Source organism: Ochotona curzoniae, unplaced genomic scaffold (genome assembly GCF_017591425.1).
Source record: "Ochotona curzoniae isolate NIBS_2020 unplaced genomic scaffold, NIBS_Ocur_1.0 scaffold_3835, whole genome shotgun sequence".
In the NCBI taxonomy this organism is placed as follows: Eukaryota; Metazoa; Chordata; class Mammalia; order Lagomorpha; family Ochotonidae; genus Ochotona; species Ochotona curzoniae.
The window spans coordinates 26372254-26397114 of NW_024467114.1; the positions used below are offsets into that span (position 1 = coordinate 26372254).

The window sequence follows — 24861 nt, forward strand, 5'->3', positions numbered from 1 at the left end:
TACTCCATTTCCTGTCCCATGTGGATACCTAATAAGTGTTCAAATGATTGAAATTAATTAGTTATAGGGAAGAGAGAAATGAAGTATTGAGTTAATTACATATTAGATAATTGCTCTCTGAAGAATGATCTGCAGAAGCAGAGAGGTTTCCTTAACCCTAAAAAAAAAAAAAAAAGGCCAGCACAACTGCATCTGTGGAATAAAATCAGCCACCCATGCTCAAAGAAGCAAGCTGTAGAAGTGTCACTACATGGAAGTATGTTTAAACACGTTCTGAAATCACCTGCATGCTAAGAGCCTGCGATCCTGTGCAGCTAGGGTGTTCATTACTGTAATTTTGTGTAACATTTCTCTGGGGCTGGCATGGTGTTGTAGTGCACAATCCTCCGCCTGTTGCACTAATATCCTGTAGCAGTGCTGGTTTGTGTCCTGGCATCTCTGCTTCTGATCCAGTTCCCTGCTTATGACTTGGAAAAGCAGTGGAGGATGGCCCAAGTCTTTGGGCCCCTGCACCCACGTGGGAAACCTGGAGAAGTTCCTGGCTTCCAGCTTCAGACCAGCTCAGCTGTGGCTGTAGCAGCCATGTGGGGAGAGAAGCAGTAGATGAAAGACCTCTCCTCTCTCTATCTGTATTTTTTTCAAGCAAAATAAATAAATCTTTTTAAAAAATACTTTTCTCCTTTATATCTGCATTTTTTGAAGATGCCAGCCTTGGTCCATCTTGGGATTCTTGCATTGCTTAGTAACTGTGCGTGTAATGCTTGTCCCCTATGCCTCTCCCCTCCCCCTCCCTCCAGCTGCTCATTCTTATTCCTTAAGTCAGCTTATTGATGACATTGTCAGAGCTGTCTTTCTAGAACGTCCGTTCTAAAGTAGCCATCCAGCCTCTGTTCCCATCCTCTGCTCCACTAGCCTGTTTCACATTCTTATTTGAAGTTATTTTCATTTTTTTTTCTGTTCAGTAAGGATAATATCTATGAGGCTAGAGACATTGCTTGTCTTACTTAACCCTAGATCCTCAGCTCTGTGATGCTGGGACTTTAAGAAATTTTGGTTGAATGAATTAATTCAACTTTTAAAACGTTATTATTGGCATTTTATTTATTTATCTTTGGTATTTTTATTGTTATTGTTGTCCATGATATGGTTTAGTAGTATATAGGGATTTCCCCCCTCAACTTGCCTTCCTCTCTCCCCATTCTCTGTCCCCCTCACTTCCAGTTCAAATTTGTACAAGTTTTTCATTTATTTTTAAAATTTTTATTAGTTTTAAAGATTTATTTATTCTGTTGAAAAATCAGATATACAGAGAGAAAGAGAGATAGAGAGGAAGATCTTTATCCGATGATTCACTCCCCAAGTGACTGCAGCAGCCGGAGCTGAGCATATCTGAAGCCAGGAGCAAGGAGCTTCTTCTGAATCTCCCATGTGGGTACACGGTCCCAAGGCTTTGGGCCATCCTCCTCTGCTTTCCCAGGCCACAAGCAGGGAGCTGGAAGGGAAGCAGAGCCTGCCAGGATTAGAACAGGTGCCCACATGTGATTCAGGCGTGTGCAAGGTGAGGACTTTAGCCACTAGCCTACTGTACCAGGCTCTCATTTATTTTTTAAAATACTTATTTATTTACTGTAAAGGCAGAGTATGAGCTGTGGGGGAGGGGAGATATTAAGCAGGGAAGAGAGAAAGAGAGAGAGATTACTTCTATCTGCTGATGTGCATCTCCAGTGGCCACGGTGGCCTGGAGTAGTCTAGCCCAAGAAGAACTCTATGCTGGTTTCCCACGTGGGTGGCAAAGGCACATGTATCTGGGCTATTTGGGGCTGTCTCCCAGGGACTATGCCAGGTTCCTGGGTTGGAACTGAAGCACTGGGATTTGAACCAATGCTCTGATGCAGGATATCGGCATCGCAGGAAACGGCTCAGCATGCCGTGCCACCGCGCTTTTGCTAGTGCTTGTAAGAGTTTAACCAATGCAGTTGATCTAAATTCAAATGGAAACGATTTCATTCTGTTCTTAGTGATGACTTTGGTATTTTGAATCCCTGTATTGTAAGTGTACAAGAAAGTGATCCAATCTTAAAATAAAAATTAATATTTTTAACAGTAGAGTTCAGATGTGTTTTCTATGATTTATTCTTATTTTCTGATCAATCCAATGGTTCTTGCCCATTGTTTAAGCACGTGTCACTTCCCTCTCCACAAGCCCTTGTTGTTTTAAAATCAGGTTCCAGTTTCTTAGCTAGGCTGACAGGCAATCTTGGCAAAATCCTGCTGTATCATCTCATATCAGGCTTCCTTCCCTCACTGGCTTCCAGTCACACTGGCCTTGTTTAAGTTCTTGAACAAAGCAAACTCCTTTGCACTTCTGTGTGTGCTATTCTTGTGACAGAAACACAAGGCTGCCCTGGCGGGTGCTTGTTTCCGTTGTTTAGGTCTCCGCCTCCATCTCCAGCCTGCATGCCAGAGGCCTCCCTGCGCTTCCTGTCTAAAATGCCCCTCCCTCCTTCTCCCTCCATCGCTCCCAGCCCTGTGTGTGTCTGTGCTCGCACTTCTCACAATGTGGAGCGTCTGTGTTTCCTGCTTGTGTTTCTGTCTACCTTCCCCTCTTAGAGAAGGGGCCATGAATCTAGCGCTGGGTTCATCTCGTACCACATCTTCAGTAAATGACTGCAAACCGGATGAATGAATGAAGGAAGGAGCTCTTTATTAGTTGTTCATTTATTTCCATTTTATTTGAAAGGCTGAGTAACAGAGACAGAGAGAGGTCTTCCATCATTTGGTACACTCTGCAGTTGCCCGCAGCAGCTAGGATTGGACTAAGCTGAAGCCAGAAGTCTGGAACTCCCTTCTGCTTTCTGTATGACGGGCTGAGGCTCAGGTACTTGAGCCATCAACTGTTGTCTTCCAGGGTGCACATCAGCAGAAAGCTGGAAAGGAAGTGATGTAGCCCAGACATGAACTAGACACTTCCAGTGTGATGTGTGCATCCCAAGTGGATTTGCTTTCAATGTTCCTATGTAGTCTGAGACCTTGTCACAAAGCAATATTATAGCTGCTATGTGCATTAAAGATCTCTCAGATTCCTTTTCTGCTACTAATTCTATGCCAATTTGATTTTTTTGAGCTCAAATAGATTTATTTTTTTCTTTTTTCTTTTTATTAATTACATTGCATTATGTGACACAGTTTTATAGGTACTGGGATTACCCCCACCCATCCCCAAACCTCCCCCCATGGTGGATTCCTCCACCTTGTTATGCCAATTTGATTTTATAAAATACTGCATTGATAGAGCTCCGACAGCAGTTGCAGACTGCCTACTGAATCAAATCCAAATTCCTTTGCTTGTTTTTTAAGGCTGTCCCAACCATGATGTTTTTCACATAACTCTTTGTTTTTATTAGGCTGACATCTCACACACCATCAACATTAGTTCTTAATGCTTGTTATCTTCCAACACTCACGAGGGGAACCCAGCAGCCTGCTCCAATAAATGCAGCCCCTCATTCCTTGAATTCCCATGGCAGCTTTTGTTTGACCTAGCTGTAGAGCCTAGATTCTGATCATGTGCTGGAATGGATTCCTCAGTATAAGGCTGTGAGTGTGTGTAATGAAATTGAAAATCCATTGTGAGAGATTTGTCTCAGAATCCCATTGAAAGCTAATCCTAATTTAGGCAGGTATGTTTTATATGATAATGTGGGTAGAGGTACTTTGTCATTTACTGTCAATTTTGGGAAAAGATTAGGGTGTATGCCATTTGTGTCTTAAATTTTTTAAAAAATATTTTTATTAGTTTAAAAGGCAAAATAACTGAGAGAGAGAAAGAGAAACAGACAGCTGTCTACCAGTTCACTTCCCAAAAGGCTACAACAGCCAGGCCTGGATCAGGACAAAGCCAGGAGCTGGGAATCTGTCGTGGAGACAACCTGGGTCTACACTCATCAGCAGGGAGCACCTGGAATCAGAAAAGCACTGACAGCACTCCAGTGTAGGTGCTCCAGTGTGGCATGAGGGTGTTAACGCATGACACTTCTAATCACTGTATACTCAGCTCCCATCCCTCCAGACAAGACTTCATGTTAAATGAGCAAAATAGTTGTTCCTTACTTAAATACAGAATGCTTATGAACATTTGACATTTTTTTCTTCTGAATAGTAAATCAATGAAGTGATTTCAACTCTTGATATTTTGAAAGTTCCAGTTACCATTTTGGTTCTCCTAAGGAGCTCTTTAGAGTCTTCATTTGGAGACCTGTCACTGGTTTGTGAACATTAAGGAATGGTGAGGATGCAGATGTGCCAGAGGTGAGAGTAGATGGAGAAGCAGGCAAGGGATAAATTGTTGGGATCTTGCATGCCATGAGAAGTAGGGCTTTACCACATAGATAACAGGGAGCTGTTGTTGGATCTTAATGCAGAAATGACAGGTCATATTTGTGTCTAAGTAACAACATCCTGGCAGAAGTTTAGAGAATAGCATGAAAAGACCAGAATTAGGGGTAGACTGTTGTGATGATCCAACAGAAATGAGAGATGATAAGAACTTGAGCCATAGTAATAGAGCCTCAGAAGGAGCCTAAGAAGGGGCTAAACTCAGGTAATGTTTCTGAGATAGTTGATGGGACTGAGTGATTGATTAGGTGTGGAAGGTGACAGAAGAGAAGTTGGGATGTGTCTGAACTCTAGAGATGACTGAAATAGAGGTGGTACCACTCCTAGAGAAAGGGATTATGGGAAACAAAGGAGATAGTTGGAATTATTAGGTCAACCTCAGTGACAAGAAAGAGTATGGAGGGAGAGGGTAGTAAGTTGATTGATTTTCAAGTACAGTAAATTTGGTAGGTAAGACAGTCATTTTTAATACAAGTTTTGAGTCGAAGAGGAAGATTTTGGTCTGATGTGTTCAGCACAGAAGGAGGCAGTGGAAGTTATAGATGTCAGTGAAATTAATATTGATAAGAAATTAAGAATTATAGAAATGAAACCACTGAAATTGGAATCCTGGGCAAGCATAAGAATGGAGGACTGGTCTGAGGAGGAAGAGCATTTTCATCCCATGTGGCAAAGTGCTTTGTAGACAGCAGGCTGGGTCAGCTAGGACCTCCGAGAACTTGTCTAATGAAGTAGCATAAAGGGGGAGGGGCGGTTGAACAAGCTGTCTGATATCAATGGACCTGGCATTATCATAATGTAGTATTTATCATTAGTGTTAAAGTTTATGGATTAAGTATTCTGGGCACTGTGAACAGCTGACATGTAGGATAAGGTGGCATTATATATCTGCCACCAGTTAAAGTTAAACACTCTCAGCATACTGGGCCCCTACAGCACAGTGGGTTGAGTTCCACTTGGCATGCCCTCTGGGAGATTGTTTGGAGGTTTGCCAAGTGCTGTGTGAAGTGCTTCATACAGAAAATTCAGTGGACTTGAGTTTTCCTGATATTGACCTAGTACTCATTAATGTACACGGAGAGTTTTGTTTTCTTCTGACGGCAGGATTTGCTTTCATGGCGCATGATGTTTATCATAATTTAATATAAAAAGTAAAGCTAATCTTTTGGTGTAAAGGATGATCCCTGTAATATAGATCTGTGTTTAATAACCTTATTCATTTCACATGACTTTACTGAATAATTGTGTTCCAGACAACAAGAATAGGAGCATGAATAAAATTCAAGCAGTCCTTCTCTCAAGTAGCTTTTGACTATTCCTGCAGATTGGCATGCCCACCTGCTCTCAGAATGTTCTCTTGGTGGTCCTTTGGGGTCAAATTTTAGCATGGTTAACATAAAAGCACCTCAGCTTATATTTTGATCATTTAAATTATTTTCTATTAAATATCGATTCAAAAGCATATTCAGCTTAATATTTTTAGAATCAGCTAAAACTGTGGTGCTTTTACCAGGTTTGTACATTTATGGATAAATAATTTTTAAGTCCTTATATTATGGATGATGAAGTTAATATCAAATGAAAAAAAGGAGAAGACTCTTTAAATATTCCATTTTGGAAAACTCCGTGTCTTCTCTCTCCTCATTACACACAGGCATGCATATTGCTCTGCATTCTATACATAATGTTCCTATGCCCAGCTGATTCCAGTCTAGATTCTGAACCTATCCATTTGTGTTGTAAGTTCTCTGAAACTTTGTGAATATCAGCTATTTTACCTGCTTATCTGTAGGTGTATAATAGGTATGCTTTACTCTTGGATTCTGCTTGTTATCTCATTCCCTTTAACACTTTGTGGCTAACTTTGGACAGGAGTTCTGATTTGGTTTCTTTGGCAAGTCTGGGAGAGCTTTAGAAACTAGTCTCTCTACCTAGAGTGTGCCTGCTACCTTTTGGCTTATGGTTTTGAGTCCCAGACTGGTTTTATTGCCAATACCCACACTTGCCTGTACCCATGGGTCAGCTGTCATACTATAACACATTGTAGTACTTATGGAAGTACTAGTTTGTTTTGGTTGGATGAAATTTACACCATATAATATAAATAGTGGAATGAGAGGTCTGCTGTGTTATGAATCATAATCAGATAAGTTATGATTTTTATTTCCTTTGAAGTTTTAAGTAAGGTTTCCCTAAACAGTTCTTAGGGTTGATTCAGTTTCAGAGACAACCTCACTAAGTGTGTATAAAACATAAGATTTTTTAAATCTTTGCATAAATCAATATATTAATTTTATTAGAGTGTAAACTACTTATCTGGAGAGAAGCTTACAAATTATCTAGTTAATATTAGTGCAGACACCACATACACATATTGTAATAGTTGTGTTTGCAGAGTCTACTAGGGCAATTCTGCAATTGCCAAATTGTTGTCTTTTGTGGCTTCCAACTTTCTCACTTAAAGTAAGCGTCTTCATGTATTCAATGATTTAAAACCCCTGTGCTTTTATTATGATAGAAATAATTCAAGCAAGAATCAGTGAATTCTACATCTGTGAATGCTAAGACTTTTGGGTGAAAGTTTGAGTGTGAACAGTATTAACATCATCTGAGAGTATCTCTTCATAAGACGCATATTATCTGTAAAGTGAAAATAATAATGTGACAGAGAAGAACTGTGGCAGGTGGCACCTTGCGTAGATAGTAAAAAGGAACATTATTGGTATTGGGACATTTGGCATCATGTGCCTCCTGGTAGGGTGCCTTGGGTCGTGATCATGGGATAAATTTCAGGGAAAATATTTTGTGTTTTTGGGATTGCTTAGAATAAAAATTTCAGACTTTCTATCTTCTGCAAATTTCACAGTGCTACTAAATCACTGCCAATGTGACTGTTTCTTTTTCTGAGCTTTTCTTGTGTGGAAAATCTTGATAACTGTGATTTTGGAAATGTGACAGACACAAGAAATTTGTCTTGATACTTCAATAAGCAAGTCTATTGAAATAGAAGAACCTTTATAGAAACCTGGGTTTGGGAATTTAGAGGGTTTTTTTTTTCCCCACAGTATTTAAACTTCATCTGACCAATGACACACAATGCTTCCTCCTCATTTTATTCTAAAGAAGAAACTAATGCCTCACTAGCAAGGAGTTAAGTTTAAAAAGTTTTGTTAATGAGGCTGGTGTTACATGTTGGAGCATCTGGGCTGCTACTTTACTCTCTGACTTACACCTCTAACAAAGGTAAATTGGGCTCCATGTTAATGATTTTGCTTAGGTGGATGTCCAAATAAAAGAGTATGGAAAGTCTTTGAAAGAAGTTGTACATTACTTTCCTTTGGAACATTCAGTTACAATCACCTTAAAAACTTATTGTTTTTTTCTAACTGTACCTACAAATACAAGTTTAAACAACAGTAGCTTCTGTAGGATATACTGGGCAACACTGCATGTTATATGTTATATGTATGTTATATACATCTACACACATTTACATGTGTGTATGTAGAAGAGAATATTAATCATATAGCTAGATTAATAATCATATGTCCTAAGGGATTTTTGTGAGGAAATTCAAAGAGAACTGAAAGGGTGCCTAAAAGATTTTGTTATGAGTACATAGTTTGTGTAATAAATACCTTTTAAAATGTTCTGCATAAATTGAACTTTGTAACATCCTAACTTAGATGTACTGGGGTTATATCAATAATTCAAGTTAGTATGAGATTGCATTGGTGATTGTGGTCTCTAAGTGATTTTTATGGTTGAAAAGAATTTTAAAGTATATTTTTCTGAACTGCTGGCTAACTTCTTTACTTGCCTAATGTTATCTGTGTTTTTGACGTAGACAGATCACTAATGATATTACGAGTATTGCTTTTTTTTTAATTTACTCTATGTATCAGCTTCCTGGAAGACTAATTAAAGCCAGCTGTCTTGTAAAATTTGGTGATGTAATTATTTTTGTGGCAAACTCAACTGACTAACAAATTATTTTGCTTAATAGCTGAAAGAGCTATTAGATTTTAAGATTGCATTTGTAAAATATGCAACATGCCATATAGGACATTGCCATTGTAAATTTTCAAATGCTTGTTATCTTTTTAAACTTATTATCATTTATCTTAAAACATGTGAATTTATTATTGACAAAGTTGAAAATGATTATATTTCTAAGTTGCAGTGTTGCTTTTAGTTTTGTGATGACTGAATGTTATATTAAATTATAATTTGATATAGAATAGGCTATATTGCTGTAACTATTGTATTAGAAAATAAATCAGAACTGCTTTACTCTGGGGCTGTTGTTCTCTCTCTAGTTAACTTTCTTTCTTCGAGGTCAGTTACTTCTTCCTGGCTCTACTTCTGTCCAATCAATTCCTTAATTACTGTAGGATGTCTTTGACCTTCACTACCTCTTCCCCGAGACCCAGCAAGATCACAGTCACCTTCTCGACTCCACAGCCAGTGAACATTGTCTAAAAAGTGAAAGCTAACCCTCTTGATTCAGGTCTCATGTAAGATACTGGACGCTTCTGTCCTCTTAGACTGTCCTGTTCTCATTCTTGCATCCTGTTCCTTCTTAGCCTTGCTGTGACTGTGGACTCCCTCATTCTCTTGGTAGGAAGGAAAAAACATGGCTTGGGACAGGCATTTGGTACAGTGGTTAAGGTGCATCTTTGTATGCCTACATACCCATTCAGAGGGCCTGGGTCCAAGGCTCAGCTCTACTTCCCGTCTGTCCTGCAAGTGCGCACTCCAGGAGGCGGCAGGTGATGGCTGCAGTGTTTGAGTTCCTGCTCTCCAGGTGGGAGTCCTGGTTGGAGCTCCTGGCTGCTGCCCAGTGTCAGCTCTTGCAGGCATTTGGAGAGTGAACTGGTGGATGGAAGGTCTCTCTGTGTGTCTGTGTCTGTCTATTCCTCTGCCTTTCAGATAAATACAAATACTTGAAAAGAAAAATGTAAGACTTACTATTTTGGTTGATATTCTATCTAAATTAGACACGGCTAACCAGAAATTATATCTAGAAAGGAGTTGTTTATGTTGCCTTTTTAAAAATTAATTTTGCTCAATATCTTGGGGGTTAGGAGATGATTTTTCTCTGTAGGCCTATTATTTACTCTTTATTTGACATGAATTTGCATTTTATTTTCCCTGAAGTAGTCTCGCTAAGGATGCATGGAATATTTGAATCGAAATAACTCTGTTAGGGAAATTTATGTTGGGTCTTTAAGTAAAATTTAATACACACATGCAGGTATTCCTAAAGAAAGATTTGTCATATCATCTAATTGTTAAGGCTGAGTACACTGTTATCTTGCAACTGTGTAATACCTATTTTCATGGGCACAGAGCACTTTATAATGTTTCAGTTACTTTTCAGTATGTCTTTTAACATTCACAGCTCTCTTCTAAGCATTAAAATGATTTTTTTTAAGCATTTCCTTTAAGTGTAGAGCTTGGCAGCAGCTGAGATCAACATTTTTACTTGACCCCTAAGATTCCTTCAAATTGTTCTCTACCCGTAAACTTTTTTTTTTTTAATATGGCTAGCAGAATTCTGTTTACCTCTGATTGAGAAATGAGCACCAATGTATGTTGTATGAATCAGCATTTTCAAATAGTTTGGAAGACTTGTTCTAACCAAAAACTGGGATCTATTTCCTGAGGAGAGTGAGCTCAATACATCAGGTGGTTGGGGTTGGGAAAGGATAGCGGTGAGCCTATTTGTAAACTGTGGGTTTCTGAATGTTTATTTTAAGCTTCCTTGTGAAAAGGCCAGTATTTGTAGAGCTTATTCTGGCGGCAATATCCTGTGTCAATTGTCAGGTCATGTTTAGCATGTGCAGATGCGTTAATCAGCCGTCACTAACACCGTAAGAGACTGGGATAAAGAAAGGCTCAGGCAGATGAGAAGGGATTAACCATGTGCATTGAGCAGACTCTTCAATCACTGGCCCACTGATTTTACAAAGGATTAGCTCCTGCTTTTACAAATATTGATTACTGATTTGCTCCTCAGGATGGAGATGACATAACTTGTGTGGGTGCTGTGTAGTGTGCTATGTGAAGTGTACATCATTCATATTAATGGATTTGTCATAGGCATTATAGAAGCTGACAGATTTATTACAGCAGCAGTTGCTAGAACTGTTATGGTTAAGGTTGTGTCAGCATATCTATTAAAACTTCAGGGTTTTGGAAGTTTATAGTGCAGCCATAAAATTCATTTCCCGAGTGGAATCTGGAATACCAGTTATAGCCTGGCACAGTTATTTTTATGTATATTTTTGCATCAGTTTGAAGGCATTTAAGTTGTAATAGAGCAGAAACATATTGCCATGTTATTTTTGTGATACAGTTTGAGTAGTTGTTGTCTGAAATGCTTTGGACTGGGAGTGATGGAAGTGTCAGATGTTTTTGGAATATTTACATGTGTAGTGAGATTGTGGATAGGACTCCAGTATAGACATGAAATTCCTTTAGGCTTCATATACAGCTTATACAAGTAGCCTGAAAGTGATTTTATATAATTTTTTCAGTGATCCTGTGTTTTGGATGCAATTCCTTACATGAGGCCAAGCGTGCAGTTTTTCACCATGCAGTCACATTGGTGCTTGAAAGTTGGGTTTTGGAACGTTTCAACTTTTGGATTTTTGGATTGGGGATGCTGAAACCTTATCAAGTTTATAACTTCTTTCTGAAAAAAATTAATTTGTGAAAAATACTTATTCTGTAACTAGTAAAACGTTTAGTTCACGTATATTTTTAAAAATCCACAAATATTTTTCTCCTATCAGGATCATAAAGAAAGGGCTATATTTCTATAAGCAGGTACCGATATTTAGAAAATGTAAGACTATCTGGGTAATGTAAAAATTTCTCTTTGGGGTTGGCATTGCAATATAAAGGGTTAAACTACTGCTCCTACACCAGCAACTTTAGTGGGTTGTGGATCAAGTCCATGCTGTTATAACTGGGAAAGCAGTGGAAAATGACAAGGACTTAGGCCTCAGCCACCCTTAGAGGAGACTGGAAAGAAGTTCCAGGTTCCTTGCTTTGACCTGCTGCTTTCTCAGGTACATTAGTAGGGAGCTGGATTGGCAGTGGAGCAGCTGGGGCTAGAACCGGTGTCCATATGGGATGTTGGCACTGTGCAGGTAGTGGCTTTACTTACTACGCCACAGTGCCAGCCCGGGTTTTCACTTTTTAATAACATAATTTTATTTAATCTAAATTACTTGAAAACTTGATTTTTTTTTTGTTTTCATTTAAAAACTTTGTTATGTAATACTTCAAATGTCCTTCTCCCCTGAATAAAAACCCCACTCCCTACAGGAAAGAACTGCTAACAGTTCTGAGTATATCCTTGCAGACTTTTGTTTTTACTTTTATCAGTGTACATGTGCTGGAAAAAATACAGAATCAAACATTTGTAGGTTAGGAAACGGCAAATGACTCTATGTGTGTCTTCTGCTGGTGTTTTTCACCCAAACCTCATAAGCATACTTCTATGATAATGCCTGGCTTACAGCCTTATTTAAACATAGAACTATAGTATTACTTGAAATGGTTTTGGTCCAGGCATGATGACTCAGTGATAAAATCCTTACCTTGCATCTGCTGGGATCCCATATGGGTGCCAGTTCGTGTCCCAGCCACTCCATTTCCCATCCAGTTCCCTGCTTGTGGCCTGGGGAAGAGGACAGCCTTGGGCCTTGGGACCCTGTACCAGTGTGGGAGACCCGGATAAGGTTACTGGCTCCTGGCTCCTGGCTTTGGGATCTGCTCAGTTCCAGCTGTGGCGGCTACTTATGGAGTAAAGCAGCAGACTGAAGATCTTTCTGTAAATCTGCTTTTCCAGTAAAAACCAATAAGTATTTAAAAAAATGAAATGGTCTTGTAATGTCCCTCATTCTGGGCATTTTCCATTTTCTGCTTTTGCCGTAGTGTTAGACCTACGCTGCTATGCAGCTCTGCTCTGATTGGAGGGATGGCTCCTAGGAGCTGCACGGGTGGAGAGTTGTCCAGCTCTCATGCACACAGTTCTAGGAAGCCACACCCTCCTAGGCGGTACATAGAAATGCCTTCCTTCCTCTCCCACTCCTGGATGTTACCAGTCTTTCTCAGTGTTATCACTCTTGCAAGTCAAAAAATATGGTTTTAGTTTAAAACTATGTATTAAAACTGTTTTAAAACCATGTTTAAAACTAGTGTGTTTTCTTTATTCATTAGTAAAGTTTGTTTATTCACTTAGTAAAATGTAATTAACTCTTACTGTGGCCCATGCACAGGTCTGGTAGTGGGACCCAGCAGTGGGTAAGTTGGTTATGACCCCTGAACTCTTGTAACTCACCTTTTAATGAAGCAGGGACAGCAGGGGAAAGAGAAGAAGCTTTTGGACTTTTGTGGGAATTTCTTGGTTCATATTCTTTACCTGCTTTTCTGCGAGTCCTTTATATATGATAACACCCATGCAGATATCTTCTCCCATAAACACTAATTGGAAGAGTCATCATTTGACGAGTTAATTACTGTGCTAGATCTTACCCTTGTATAGAACTGTAATATCATACCTGGTTTCTTTGATTGGCAAGAGATAATTGGGCCAAGTATTAAATTTGCATAATTCATCATCCTCTAAGGAATTTATGAGTTATTCCTTTTTTCTAACTTGATGTATATTAGAACTGTGAGTCTTACATGAAACTTGCCCAAATGAAGGAGCCTTAACTGAATAAATCAATTTAATTAATAACTGCTATTATCTTAATATTAGGGAGATAAAGCATTGCATATGTAAATTTTGTTTTTCAGTGAGAATACGCATCACATCTTAATCAGACATGATGATTACAGTTGAATTCTTAGGAAAACATATAGTGGGGTATCTTATAAGGTTTTACTATATGGATTAGTTTGGAATTGACTTGTGTTGCATCATTTATATGGAATTTGAGTTAGATGAATATATATATGTATATATATATATACGTATATAAGATTTATTTTTATTGGAAAGGCGGATATACAGAGAAGATCTTCCGTCCAATGATTCACTCCCTAGGTGACCGCAACGGCCGATGCTATGCCGGTCCGAAGCCAGGATCCAGGAACTTGTTCCGGTTATCCCACATGGGTGCAGGGTCTAAGGCTTTGGGCTGTCCTCCACTGCTTTCCCAGGCCACAAGCAGGGAGGTGGATGGAAAGTGGAGCTGCCGGGATTAGAACCGGCACCCATATGGGATCTCGGTGGGTTCAAGGCAAGGACTTTAGCCGCTAGGCCATGCCGCCGGGCCCTGGTCACTACATTTTTAACCTGAGTAACAAATCATCGTGTCTGACTTGTGTAAGGTACTCAAATTTAAATGTTTAATGAAGGAACAAATGTATGCATACTGGTTGGTTAATACAGAAGCTGTTTATTGTGATGATGCTTCTGTCTTGAGGCTACTGGGAAATATGTATGAAATTTTTTATAGTTATCTTAAGGGGTTGGACATTTTCTCATTCTCTGTAACATATTTTTCTAATAATTTGTTTATGGGAAGTAGCCGTATGCTTTAAATTTTTGCAGGATAGGCTTGTCCTGGCGTCGAGTTAGAGCACGGTAGGTCAGTGGTGATTTGGTTTTGTATTAAGGTGTCCTTAACCTAGGCGAATGTTACTGCAAAGCTATTAAACTTTATAAATTTATGTGTTTATAAAATAAACTTTACCAATTTATTTTTTTATGAGTATGACTGCTTGTTAAAGGATACGGCTCTTGATTTAAGTAGTAAAAGATCCATGTTCATTTTTTTATGGAGGACATTGTTTCAGCTTGGGATTTGATATTTACTCAAAGTTTGAACAAGTCAAACAGTATTTTGCAAAAATTATTTGAAAAATGTGCAGGATTTTTTTTTTCTGCAACTATTCTATGTTCCTATCATTGAGTTTGGCAAAGCAAGCAGGCAGCTGGGTACTGAGCTGTCTGGTGTTGTACTCTGTAGTGTAACTTGCTTCAGCTTTAGGTTGTTGACCTTTCGTCAGTGATATCTTCCCAAGCAGTGCTATGAAATCATGTGTTATGTGCTGCGTACCTGCCTCATCTGTGATGTGCACATACACACGGATCTCTCCTATTTGCTTTTAATGTGCTTCACTGGGCGTAAGGCAAGAAACAGAAACGTCCCCACAGCATGGACGATGCCGTAATTCTGTGTTACTCTCTTCTAGATGATTCAGGTGTGATAGTGTGTCACTCATGGCTCAAAATATTTTATACACAGGATGGGACAAATAAATGAATTTAAGGAATATTTTAAGTTATAAAATAGTATTTATTTTATCTGAAATAATTTTGAAGTATTTGTAGTTTGCAATATATAGCATAAACCAAAAAACAGGCAAAAAAATAAATAAAAAATTTCTTAAAGCCTATGTGAAAAAAAAAGCACAGTTGCCTAGAAAGCAACAAAAGAATTTAATCTTAATAATTTTTCTTTGTTATTTGTATGTAATTTGCTGGAACAAACTGCATAGAAATCATGTCTCCTATCCTTTCCATAAGTATAAATATTTATTTCCGTTAGTAATTTGTACCATGTCTTTGTGTATACGATTTTAAGTCAAAATGGAAGTCTCCTTAAGAAAACATTCTATGGAAACAAAATTGACTTAAAATCTTACAAAAGAAAAACAGTCTGCAATTTTCAATGCATGACATTTTAAAATGTCATGCATTTAATGTCATTTGACTGTTTAGAAATTAATTTTAGATGCTAGTGATTGCTTCAGTGCCATAGAGCAGTAATTCAATGATATTGTCTTGCGTAGTTCCCATGGCTGGTGTTCACTTTTTCATCAGAAAACAATAGCATTTCAGAAAATGGGTTTTCTAGGTAGACAGACTTGGGATTCTGGCTCTGTTCATTGTATATGACCTTGATTTCCCATTGGCAACATAGAGATAATAAAATTTACCTCTTGGGGTTGTATGTAAATGAAGTGAGATGAAGGCTATTTCATACTTAATTCCTGGAAAAGGCTCAATAAATGTTGGCTGTTGCAGTTATTGCTTCATTAAGCCATGCTAATATTTGTAATCATTCCATTGATAATGCTTTTTAAAAACATGCTTATAGCTTGTAGGGTGGAGATAAGGGAAAGGTTGTATTTGTTGTCGACATAGGATGTGTGAAGAAGAAAGAGGTCGAACAAATTACTATTATTTAAAATTTGTTGATCAATGGACCTTTTTTTTTTTAAAAAATGCCTTTAGTAATTTTTGATAAAGTTGAATTTATTCTCCTAATTGCCTACTTTAGGGATTAGTCAGTAAAGAGCAGGGCCAACGTATGTATAGCAGGTTAAACTTCCACCTGCTAGCATCCCATACAGGTTAGCTGCTCCACTGTACATCTAGCTCCCTGCTAATGCACTTGGGGAAGCAGCAGAGGATGGCTCAAGTACTGGAGCTCCTGCCACTTAATCATGATGATGCTCCTGACTCCTGGCGCAAGCCTTGCTCATTTCTGGCTATTGTGGCCATTTGGGAAGTGAACCAGTGTAACTCTACCTTTCAAATAAAGTAAATAAACATATTTTAAAAGCATTGCAACACAAAACAGCTGAAGAATTCTAAATTTGGAAAAGGAATTACAGTTAAAAAAAGAATGCAGTAGTGAATACAAGGGAACCTCAAAAAATTAATGGGGAAATGAAATTAAAAGGTAAGATTATTTTGGTGCAACTTATTTGGAAATCCATTCATAATTTTTCACAATGCACATATTCAACTGTTTGAGGACCCCTGGTATAACAATTTAAATTTTTGGTACTAAAATGAATTTATCATTTAATTCAATTTTTCCATGAACTTTTTGAAGTAACCACTGGGCCACACACCTCACCTGCCTCTTTGTTTTCCACTTTGGGAGAAACACATACTTACTCTCTGCTTGTTTCTTGCTTTATAAAAGTGAAGATACATGACAGACTCCTTCTTAGAGCAGATGACTAAGATATGAGAGTGCTTGAAAAAGCTTGTGGAATAATGGCATCAGCTGATCATGGGGATCTTACACAGACTTTGTGAAACCCTTCTGCATAGGCAGATACAAAGTAGCTGAGGAGTTACTAAGATGTAGAGGATGAAATCTGACTTCAGTTCATTCCATGAGATGTGTCAAGATCTATCACTGCAAGGCAGCATTTACAAAATTAAAAAAGAGAGGGGGGAGTATCCTGTTTATAAATAAATGAAATGGTAGTCTTGTCTGCAAAGTGAAATTTATCACATTGAACTTATTTTTAAATGATTGATTTGGTATATTGATATGCTATCATTCCTGGGAATAACTGAGAGAGTCTTACAGGTTTTTCCACAAATGAAGGAAAGTCTTAGATAGAAACCGCACTTTAACATTCTAGAACGAGCAGCTTTAATGTGGTTATAAATGTGACACCTGACATTCTGTCAAGAAACCAAAGAGCCAGAAACCATTTTTGTAAAAGATTTATTTTTTGAGAGGAAACATTTTCTGCTAAGGGCTATGTGGGTATTTATAATGTCATTCACAGGCCATGCAAAATGATCACCTAAAAAATTTGCCTGCTACAGATTTAATGAATTTTGAGTTCTGCCTACAGTTGTCTTGACAGAGCCAGACCACATATAAGGCCCGTAAGCCGGACATTCCCAACTCTGTTCTAAAGTAAAAGAAGCAGTTGTAAAGTGAGTGGAGAAGGAAAATGGATTCTATGGGATGATGTAATTTATTCATACTTTTGGCTTGTGACTTTTTGAGTACTAGCTTGGTGAATATTACTGAACATAATTGATTTCTGGTTTTTTTTCAATTATTATGGAGTCTTGGTTGTCATTTGAATTGTATATATTTTGGTAGATGAAAATTAGTAGCAGTTAAAAATAAATAAATGTATGATATAAAATTGATAGGAAATAGCAAAAACTACACGTAAAGGAAGCTTTATTTAATGTTGTACAAATGCATTCTGTAAACAGTTTTTTCATTTAACATCATTGAGAGCAGAGCTCATTTTGGACTTTGGCCATTTGCTAAAGTGCATGAAAAGTATAAGCATGGATTTCATGAAGTCCTAGAGTCTAGAAAGCCTTAGAGATCTTCTAATTTAACTTTTCATGTTTAATTATGGAAACTTAAGTTCTAGAGAGGGCAAATGACCTATATAAGATGACAAGTTGCCATAGTTGGGATTTCCTTATAGGTTCTTTAACCATCTATATGAATGTAAAGCTAAGCTCCTGAGTATTTGCAGTACCACCGAACAATTTTATTTAGTATGTATATCCAAGTGAGATTTTTAAAAAATATATATTTATTTATTTTTGTTAGAAAGTCAGATATAGAGAGAGGAGGAGAGACAGAGAGGAAAATCTTCTGTCCACTGATTGACTCCCCAAGTGGCTACAATGGTTGGAGCTGCTCCAGTCTGAAGCCAGGAACCTGGAGCTTCTTCCTGGTCTCCCACGTGGGTGCAGTGTTCCAAGGCTTTGGGCCATCCTTGGCTGCTTTCCCAGGGAGGGAGCTGGATGGGAAGTGAGGCCACTGGGATTAGAACTGGCACACATATGAGATACTGGCACATTCAAGGTGAGGACTTTAACTACTAGGCCACTGCATCGGGTCCCCAAGTGAGTTTTACATTTCTCTCCCTTGTTGCATAGGCTTTTAACCTTGATTTGTTTTTGTTTGTTTGCTTTGCAGGTATGCTAGTGAATTATTACACTTAAAACTTTTTAGAGTAGTAAAAAAAAGTCTCAGCAAACCTACAGCTGTGTGTGCTGTTACCTTTAGGAAGCAAGGAAAATGCATCTAAATGTATGCCTTCGCGTGTAAAGTATAATTAAACTGCACTTTAATGGGATAGATTCTGAGTCAGTAATAGCCCTGGGAATTGAGGCCCATTTATATCCTCTCTGCTAAAGCTAAATAGCCAGTATACCCTCCCACCAAAGATGTCAGCAAGACGTTGGCCATCATCTGCAAGGACAGTTGGAAGCCAAACAGAAAATAGTTTTTTAACCTCTGTACAAAGTTATAATTTATTGGAATTATAATAGCATTGAGAAATAGTACCTCAAAATGTACTTCAATTCTGATTACCACTGGAGGAAAATTAAACGATAAAATAGGTAGATGGGAGGGGAAGGATTTGCTAGTTGAAATTAGATAGCACTCTGCTGATTCACCCCACCAAGTGCCCACAGTAACCAGGGCTGGGTGAGACTGACACCAGGAGCTCAAAGCTCCATCCAGGTATCCCCACGTCCCTGGTTGAGCTGCAGTGTTTATGACCCTCTCATAATTGGTCACTGATACGTGGCTTGGAGGCATTTGATGAAATCAAAGTGGTTTGCAGTCACTTATTTGATAGTTTCTTCTTCCTGGGATTCCTAGAAAAATCTTCAAGACAAGTTGTCTGTAGAAGAAATAAATTAACTCATGTGTCTGATGTTTGCGGAGTCTATGGGACCAGCTGCAATCCTCTCTCAGTTGAGTGAGTTAGTGTTATTAAAAGTGGAGCAAAGAAACTTTAAACTAAAGGAAGGAGCCTCGGCCTGGTTGTCAAAGGCACAGTGTGGTGGTCAGTTTCAACTATAGTTGCGCATTTATGTTGTCCTCCAGTCATTTGAAATAGTGATTATAGTTATACATGACATATAGTAATTAATAAAAGCCAACATTTACTGACTACTTACTGTAGGCTACAGGATTGAGTTGCAATGTAAAACTTAGTTTTAGTACCCAGGCTGTGAATTTGAGAGTGAAACAGAGCTAAGGAAGTGTAGGATTTTGTTGTGTCATTTCTTGCAATAAGATGAAGGAGTTGGGACTTAAGGCCAATGTTTGGGAGCCCTTCATTGTTGCCTGCCAGATAGCTTTACTTGGCATTAATTTCCTGTTTTTTTCATGGGTCATTAAATGTGCATCTGTATAAGCTTAATTCTTTGGGCCACTCTAAATTCTCCTAAAGATAGCATAGTATTGATCATTATACCATAATGACATCTGAATAATGTGAGAAATAATAATATTTTTAAAATATCTTTATTTTTTAATTGTTAATAACATTGTATTATGTGATACAGTTTTATAGGTGCTTGGATTTTCCCCGCTCCTCCCACAACCCTCCCCCCATGGTGCATAACCACAGTTCAAGTTCAGTTGAGATTCCTTCATTGCAAGCACATACCCAGCATTAAGTCCAGCATCTTATTGTCCTGATAACTTTAATGGCTTCTTGGGGAGGCCTTCCCTGGTCTGAAGGCAAAGCTAACAGAGTAAAATCCCGGTCAGTTAAAAGCCCCAACAAAACATCAGCAACAGTATATAGTGTTATGGAATTGATTGACATAGTATTGAATAAACAATATGTTAAAAATAATGCAAGTTCAATTTTTCGAAACACATGTATTGAGACAGTATCAATGACAGGATAAAAAAAATACAGGTTAAATTAAGGCAAACATGTGGTATCTAACCTTTTGGGATTCGCTCATTTCCCTTGGCATTATAACTTCTTGTGTGTTATAACCGACTTTCAAAAATATTAAATGTTTGTAAGCATGTGCTGCAGTACAGATCAAATGGTGCTTCCAAGGCTTAAAAATCCCTTTGGAGAAAGGGATTATCATTAATGTACTTCTTGTTGTTTGAACAAAATTCATATTGTTCTATTTTTGTGTGGATCAAATTTACTCCAAATAAAAGACACATGGATAAATTCATTGACCAGTTATTCAAATATTTATACTGGTTTTTCCTATAATTTTATATGCATTTCAAAACATTACTCTATTTTGATATTAAGACCCTAAAATAATCTTAATTTGTTTTACTGATACCATTTCCTGCTTACCAAATGAAATCTATCCACCAGAAAACTGAAATTAGTGCTTTAATTATAAGTGTTATTTCTTAAGGAAAAATATCTGTGACTCTATTTAACTACAGTTATGTGACCCTTGTAATAGTTCAAAAAGAAAATAAGACAGCTGGTAATATTTTATGATGAATGTGCATATCATAACCTTATTTTTTTCAAACGCATATTTTCTATCATAAGTTGTATTAAAATTATTTTCATTTTATTTGTTCTATAGACATTTTCAGTAGGTTGCTTTCACTGCTAGAATTTTAGTAAAGTGCTGAGGATAACTTGTATTTATAACCAAGTTTTTAAAAATATTGAAGACTTGTAAAATTTGTACATAACTTGATATTCATAATCATGAATGTATAAATTCTGATTGACTTACTTTTAGCTTATCTTTTCTATAAAGATCGCGTATGTGTTTATGATAGTTCTATCAGATTATATCTCATTTTACACTCCTAAATTTTCTAGAAAAAAGGGAATATACTTGCTTAGTTGAGCAAGTCGTATTTCTCTATGAATAGAGCCGGGGAGAAGGTATTAGCTGTGGATTTAGGGAAAACAAATTTATCATTTGATTTGGGGGATACAGTTATGCCTTGCTTGGTAGGCTTGCAGATGATGCAGGCTGGAATCAGTATGCATTGAAATCCTTGAGAATCTAATAGAAACCTACAATTTTGATTTAAAAATCCTGGCCTCTCTTTCAGGGATCTCTCGCAGTTCTTTACTGGTTCCCAAGTACCTTCCTTGTAGACTGTAGTCAGAGAAGTATTACTGTGTCTTGACAGCGTTGTACATGAAGATACGGGAGCAGGGAGCTCTCTTTCCCCTGAGCTGTGCAGGAAGGGAGAGGGATTTGTGGAACGGATCTGAAACCAGACTTGTAGAGTTGGGTTTGAGCAATTTTGGTGATTATAAGAATGGTGAGTCTAATGAGATTTGGAACTTGGTTTTTCTAAAATGGATGACCCATCGTTCTGTTCTTCCCCACTTCCCACAGGAAATCAGTTTCCCCCGATTGCAGCGCAGGATCTGCCCTTTGTCATGAAGGCAGGCTACCTTGAGAAGCGCAGAAAAGGTAAGACTTTAATGAAAATTCTACCAGGTTTCTTCTCCCACATTTGCCGTATGCATGAGGAGCTAGTGTTCTGTTTAGGTAACTGATGAGTCCTAAGACTGGCAGAAAACCTAGATGATCTTATCCAAACCACAAACTGACACTGTCAGCTTTTCAAGGATTTTGGTGTCAACACTACAGGGGAGGTTTTAGTTGTCAACCTCAGTTATTTGCACAGCATGCAGAGCAGTTTGCTGTGTCATGCAGGAAAGCCGCTGGCCAGGTTTGTATTCCTAACGATAGAATTTCTCTGTCTGAACCCACCCTGCCCAGCACTGGGCTTGTTGCACCTGTCCTGGCTTATGCTGTGGCTGCTACAGTTCAGCTGCAGCCTGGCACCTGTGTGCTGTTGCCTATGACTCATCTCAGTGTTGTCACACTGGCCCTGATAACTGGGAGCTGACCCTGCGGTCCGGCTCTTACAACAGCGATCTTTAGTGAAGACAAAGTATGGAGGCAGATGTACGATGCTGCTGCCAGACAGCAGGGAGCCGCTTCTTTCCTTCTACTTATTCTTGGGTTTGTCCCTTTAGGCTCTTCTGTTTATGTCCCATGTTATTAGTTTTCTTAGCCAGGCTGTGCAGCTCAGAGATGACAGAAAGGTTCTCAGTCAGGCCCATCCCTTCCCTTTTGTATCAGGTGAGAAAGCAAGGCTCAGGGGGACCAGTTGTCTCGAGACCATGCACTCAGAGTTTCCCTGGACTGTTGATCAGGAAGGAAAGTTTGCTAGCCATGCCTGTGATCCCTTAAATATTGCCATATATTGCCATACCCTCTCCCACTCCCCCTGCCCCACCTCTGCTTCCCATTGTTCCTTCTACCTTTGTTGGGTTTGTTGTCGTGATGTTTGGTCTTGCCTGTTGGAATAGAAGATGTTATAGAATGCTGGGGCCAGAAGGAACCTCAGAAATCATATTAATTGACTTCTCCATTGCCAATAAGGAAATGGCCTAAGTCTGTGCATCCTGTTTTCCCCCTCCCCTTTACTACAGATCACAGCTTTCTGGGATTTGAATGGCAGAAGCGGTGGTGTGCCCTCAACAGGACGGTCTTCTATTATTACGGAAGTGATAAAGGTACTGCTGACGTTCGGATGCATCGACTTCCCGCTGTATCGGGTCGCCTCCCCTTCCCGACTTGGGCACAAGTAGAGAAAGAACAACTGAGGACTGTGGCAGTTACAGTCTGAGACTGATTGGTTATTCATTTCAGTATCTGACAAGTGCTTCAAACTCCAGAATACCTTAAAAGCATAATTTTGTTTTTTTGGATTAGGAGAGCTAAAAAAATAGAAGAATTTAATATGACTGACCTTTGATCTTAGGAAATATTTATCCCCTAGGCTACAGTTGTAAAAATTCTGGAAAAGGAAAGACCATAAGGTCCTGAGAGTTTTGAGAGCAGAAAAAAAGCACATTTTGAAAGAAGAATTTGGATTCAGATCTTAGCTTTCCATATAGAAAGACCAGAATAGGGAACTCTTCATGGCTGTGATCCGTTATGCTTTTCATTTCTGCCTTAGTTTAGGCATCAATGAAAACTAATGTCCTTGTGTGCCCCATTCCTTGTTCTAAAGAGCAGGTGCCAGCTGTGAGTCATAGATCAGCAAGATTGCTAAAGACAGGGAATGTTTATATTTTACTGCAAGGCCAGTTCAGTACATTCTAGTTAGAAGTTTTTGGATATTAATTAGATACTCATCCTGCCCTTGCTTGATAAGAATTTGTGTGCTAACATTCTTCATAATTCTTATTTTAATGGCTTTGTCATCAATTTAGTCCCTCATTGAAAGTGAGCATTCTCAGGTTCCCTTTTCGTGTGGATAGTTGAAAGGAAGTCTGGCTTCCATCTCTTTCAGACCCTCTCTTTCTGTTGCCGCAAGTCCTCCTGTTTCCAGTGAGTTAGGGTCTGTGGTCATTGGTGTTTCTTTCTTCTTTTTGCTGCTTCCTTGGGAATTTCCAACTTAATTTCTCTCCTTTAAGATATTCTAGGGAAAAAAAAAAGATCTTTGGGCAGCTTCTAATTGCTTCTTTGTTGTGATTCTGATTTCCTTCCTTTGTATCTTTTCTTTCCAGGAAAAACAATCTGTCAAATGCAATATTTATTTTTCTTTTGTAAGATCAGCTAGTTGATCTGTACAGCCTCATTGTGCAAGCCATTTACCTAAACTTTAGAAAGAACTATTTAGATATATGAGAACTGTAATCCGCCAAGAGAGTAGGATTTAGATAAATGGATTATAGACATGCAGGAGGAGTTGATACCACTTACGAGGTTAAACTGTACTTTGTTATCGTTTGACAGGCAGTGTTCATGTTTTCTACCTTACCATGTGTGCCCAAAAACATACTGACCTATCAAGATAGTAATGGCTTAGAGAGAGTAGCTCTGTCCTCTAGGGTAAATCATGCACTTACCTTTGTGCCCATAAATACTGCCTGTATTTATTATTCATAGCCATTGGGGGCCCTTAAGTAACAAATATCTACAGAGCATAGTTTATCTCTGTGTGAAAGCACATCCATCCTTTCATGTCCTTCCTTTTCCTGTGATTGTCACGAGTCTCATTTATCAATTTTCTTAGGCTGTAGGTGTTTAGATTTCCATCAAGGCATCCATTCATTTACTCATTAATTCATTTTTTCAATTCAATAAATATTTATTGGCCAGTTGGTAGGCAATGGGCACTAGGGATACAAAGACTCTTTGAAGTGCTCACAACTTTTGTGATATGGACATCAGTGAGAGAAGGTTGTTTTGAGGTTGAAAGTGGGGACTCGACAGGTAAAGTCATCATTGCAGTTGAATGTGGTAAGTAATTTAGATGAAAATGTGTTTGGGTCACAAGAGAGGAAGGGCTGATGCCTAGGTGAAATCAGGAAGACTTCCTGGTGGATGAATATTATGTTTTGAATATACTCATAGATGTTGCTTCACAGCACATGGATTGGAACTTAACCACAAGCTGGGGCTATTGGAAGCTGGCTGGGCCGTGTGGGCTTTGCTTTCAAGAACAAACTCAGTTGCTTTACAAAAACAGTTCACATGATCTCTGAGCCCTTTCCATTGCCCTTCGGTGGACACAGGAACTAAAGCACTGTTTTTCAGCGTAAAGTAGCTCTGAGCAGATGCTGCCCTGCTGTCATCTTGTTCTGGGGCTTGGTAGCCTCCGCAGCCACCCATTTCGCAGGTATTATTGCAGCATGGGAGAGCTACACAGTGAAATGCAAGGAGGGGATTCCTGGCAGAGTGATAGCAAAGCCTCTGTTGCCTTGTCTGAGGCCCTGGGAGGGAGTAGACCTGGAGTCAGGCTGGAGCAAGGTGTAGGTTGGAAGAGGTGCCCCTCAGGCTGATGAGAGTAAGGACTTGGCTAGGGTTGTTTTTTGATATGACCGTGAAGTAGAGTACTATGTGACCAAATGGGGCTTTGAGGAAGA

The 24861-nt window shown here is 38.7% G+C and overlaps 1 protein-coding gene across 2 annotated transcripts in view; it reads left to right on the forward strand.

Annotated features, from left to right (window-relative positions):
* Positions 1 to 24861, forward strand: part of SKAP2 (src kinase associated phosphoprotein 2) — a 139527-nt gene that overhangs the window by 53975 nt on the left and 60691 nt on the right. For both annotated transcript variants that reach the window (XM_040965067.1, XM_040965065.1), the window contains exons 5-6: positions 21308 to 21385; positions 22417 to 22500. In XM_040965067.1, coding sequence (XP_040821001.1) covers positions 21308 to 21385; positions 22417 to 22500 — 162 coding nt within the window. The remainder of the gene's footprint in view (positions 1 to 21307; positions 21386 to 22416; positions 22501 to 24861) is intronic.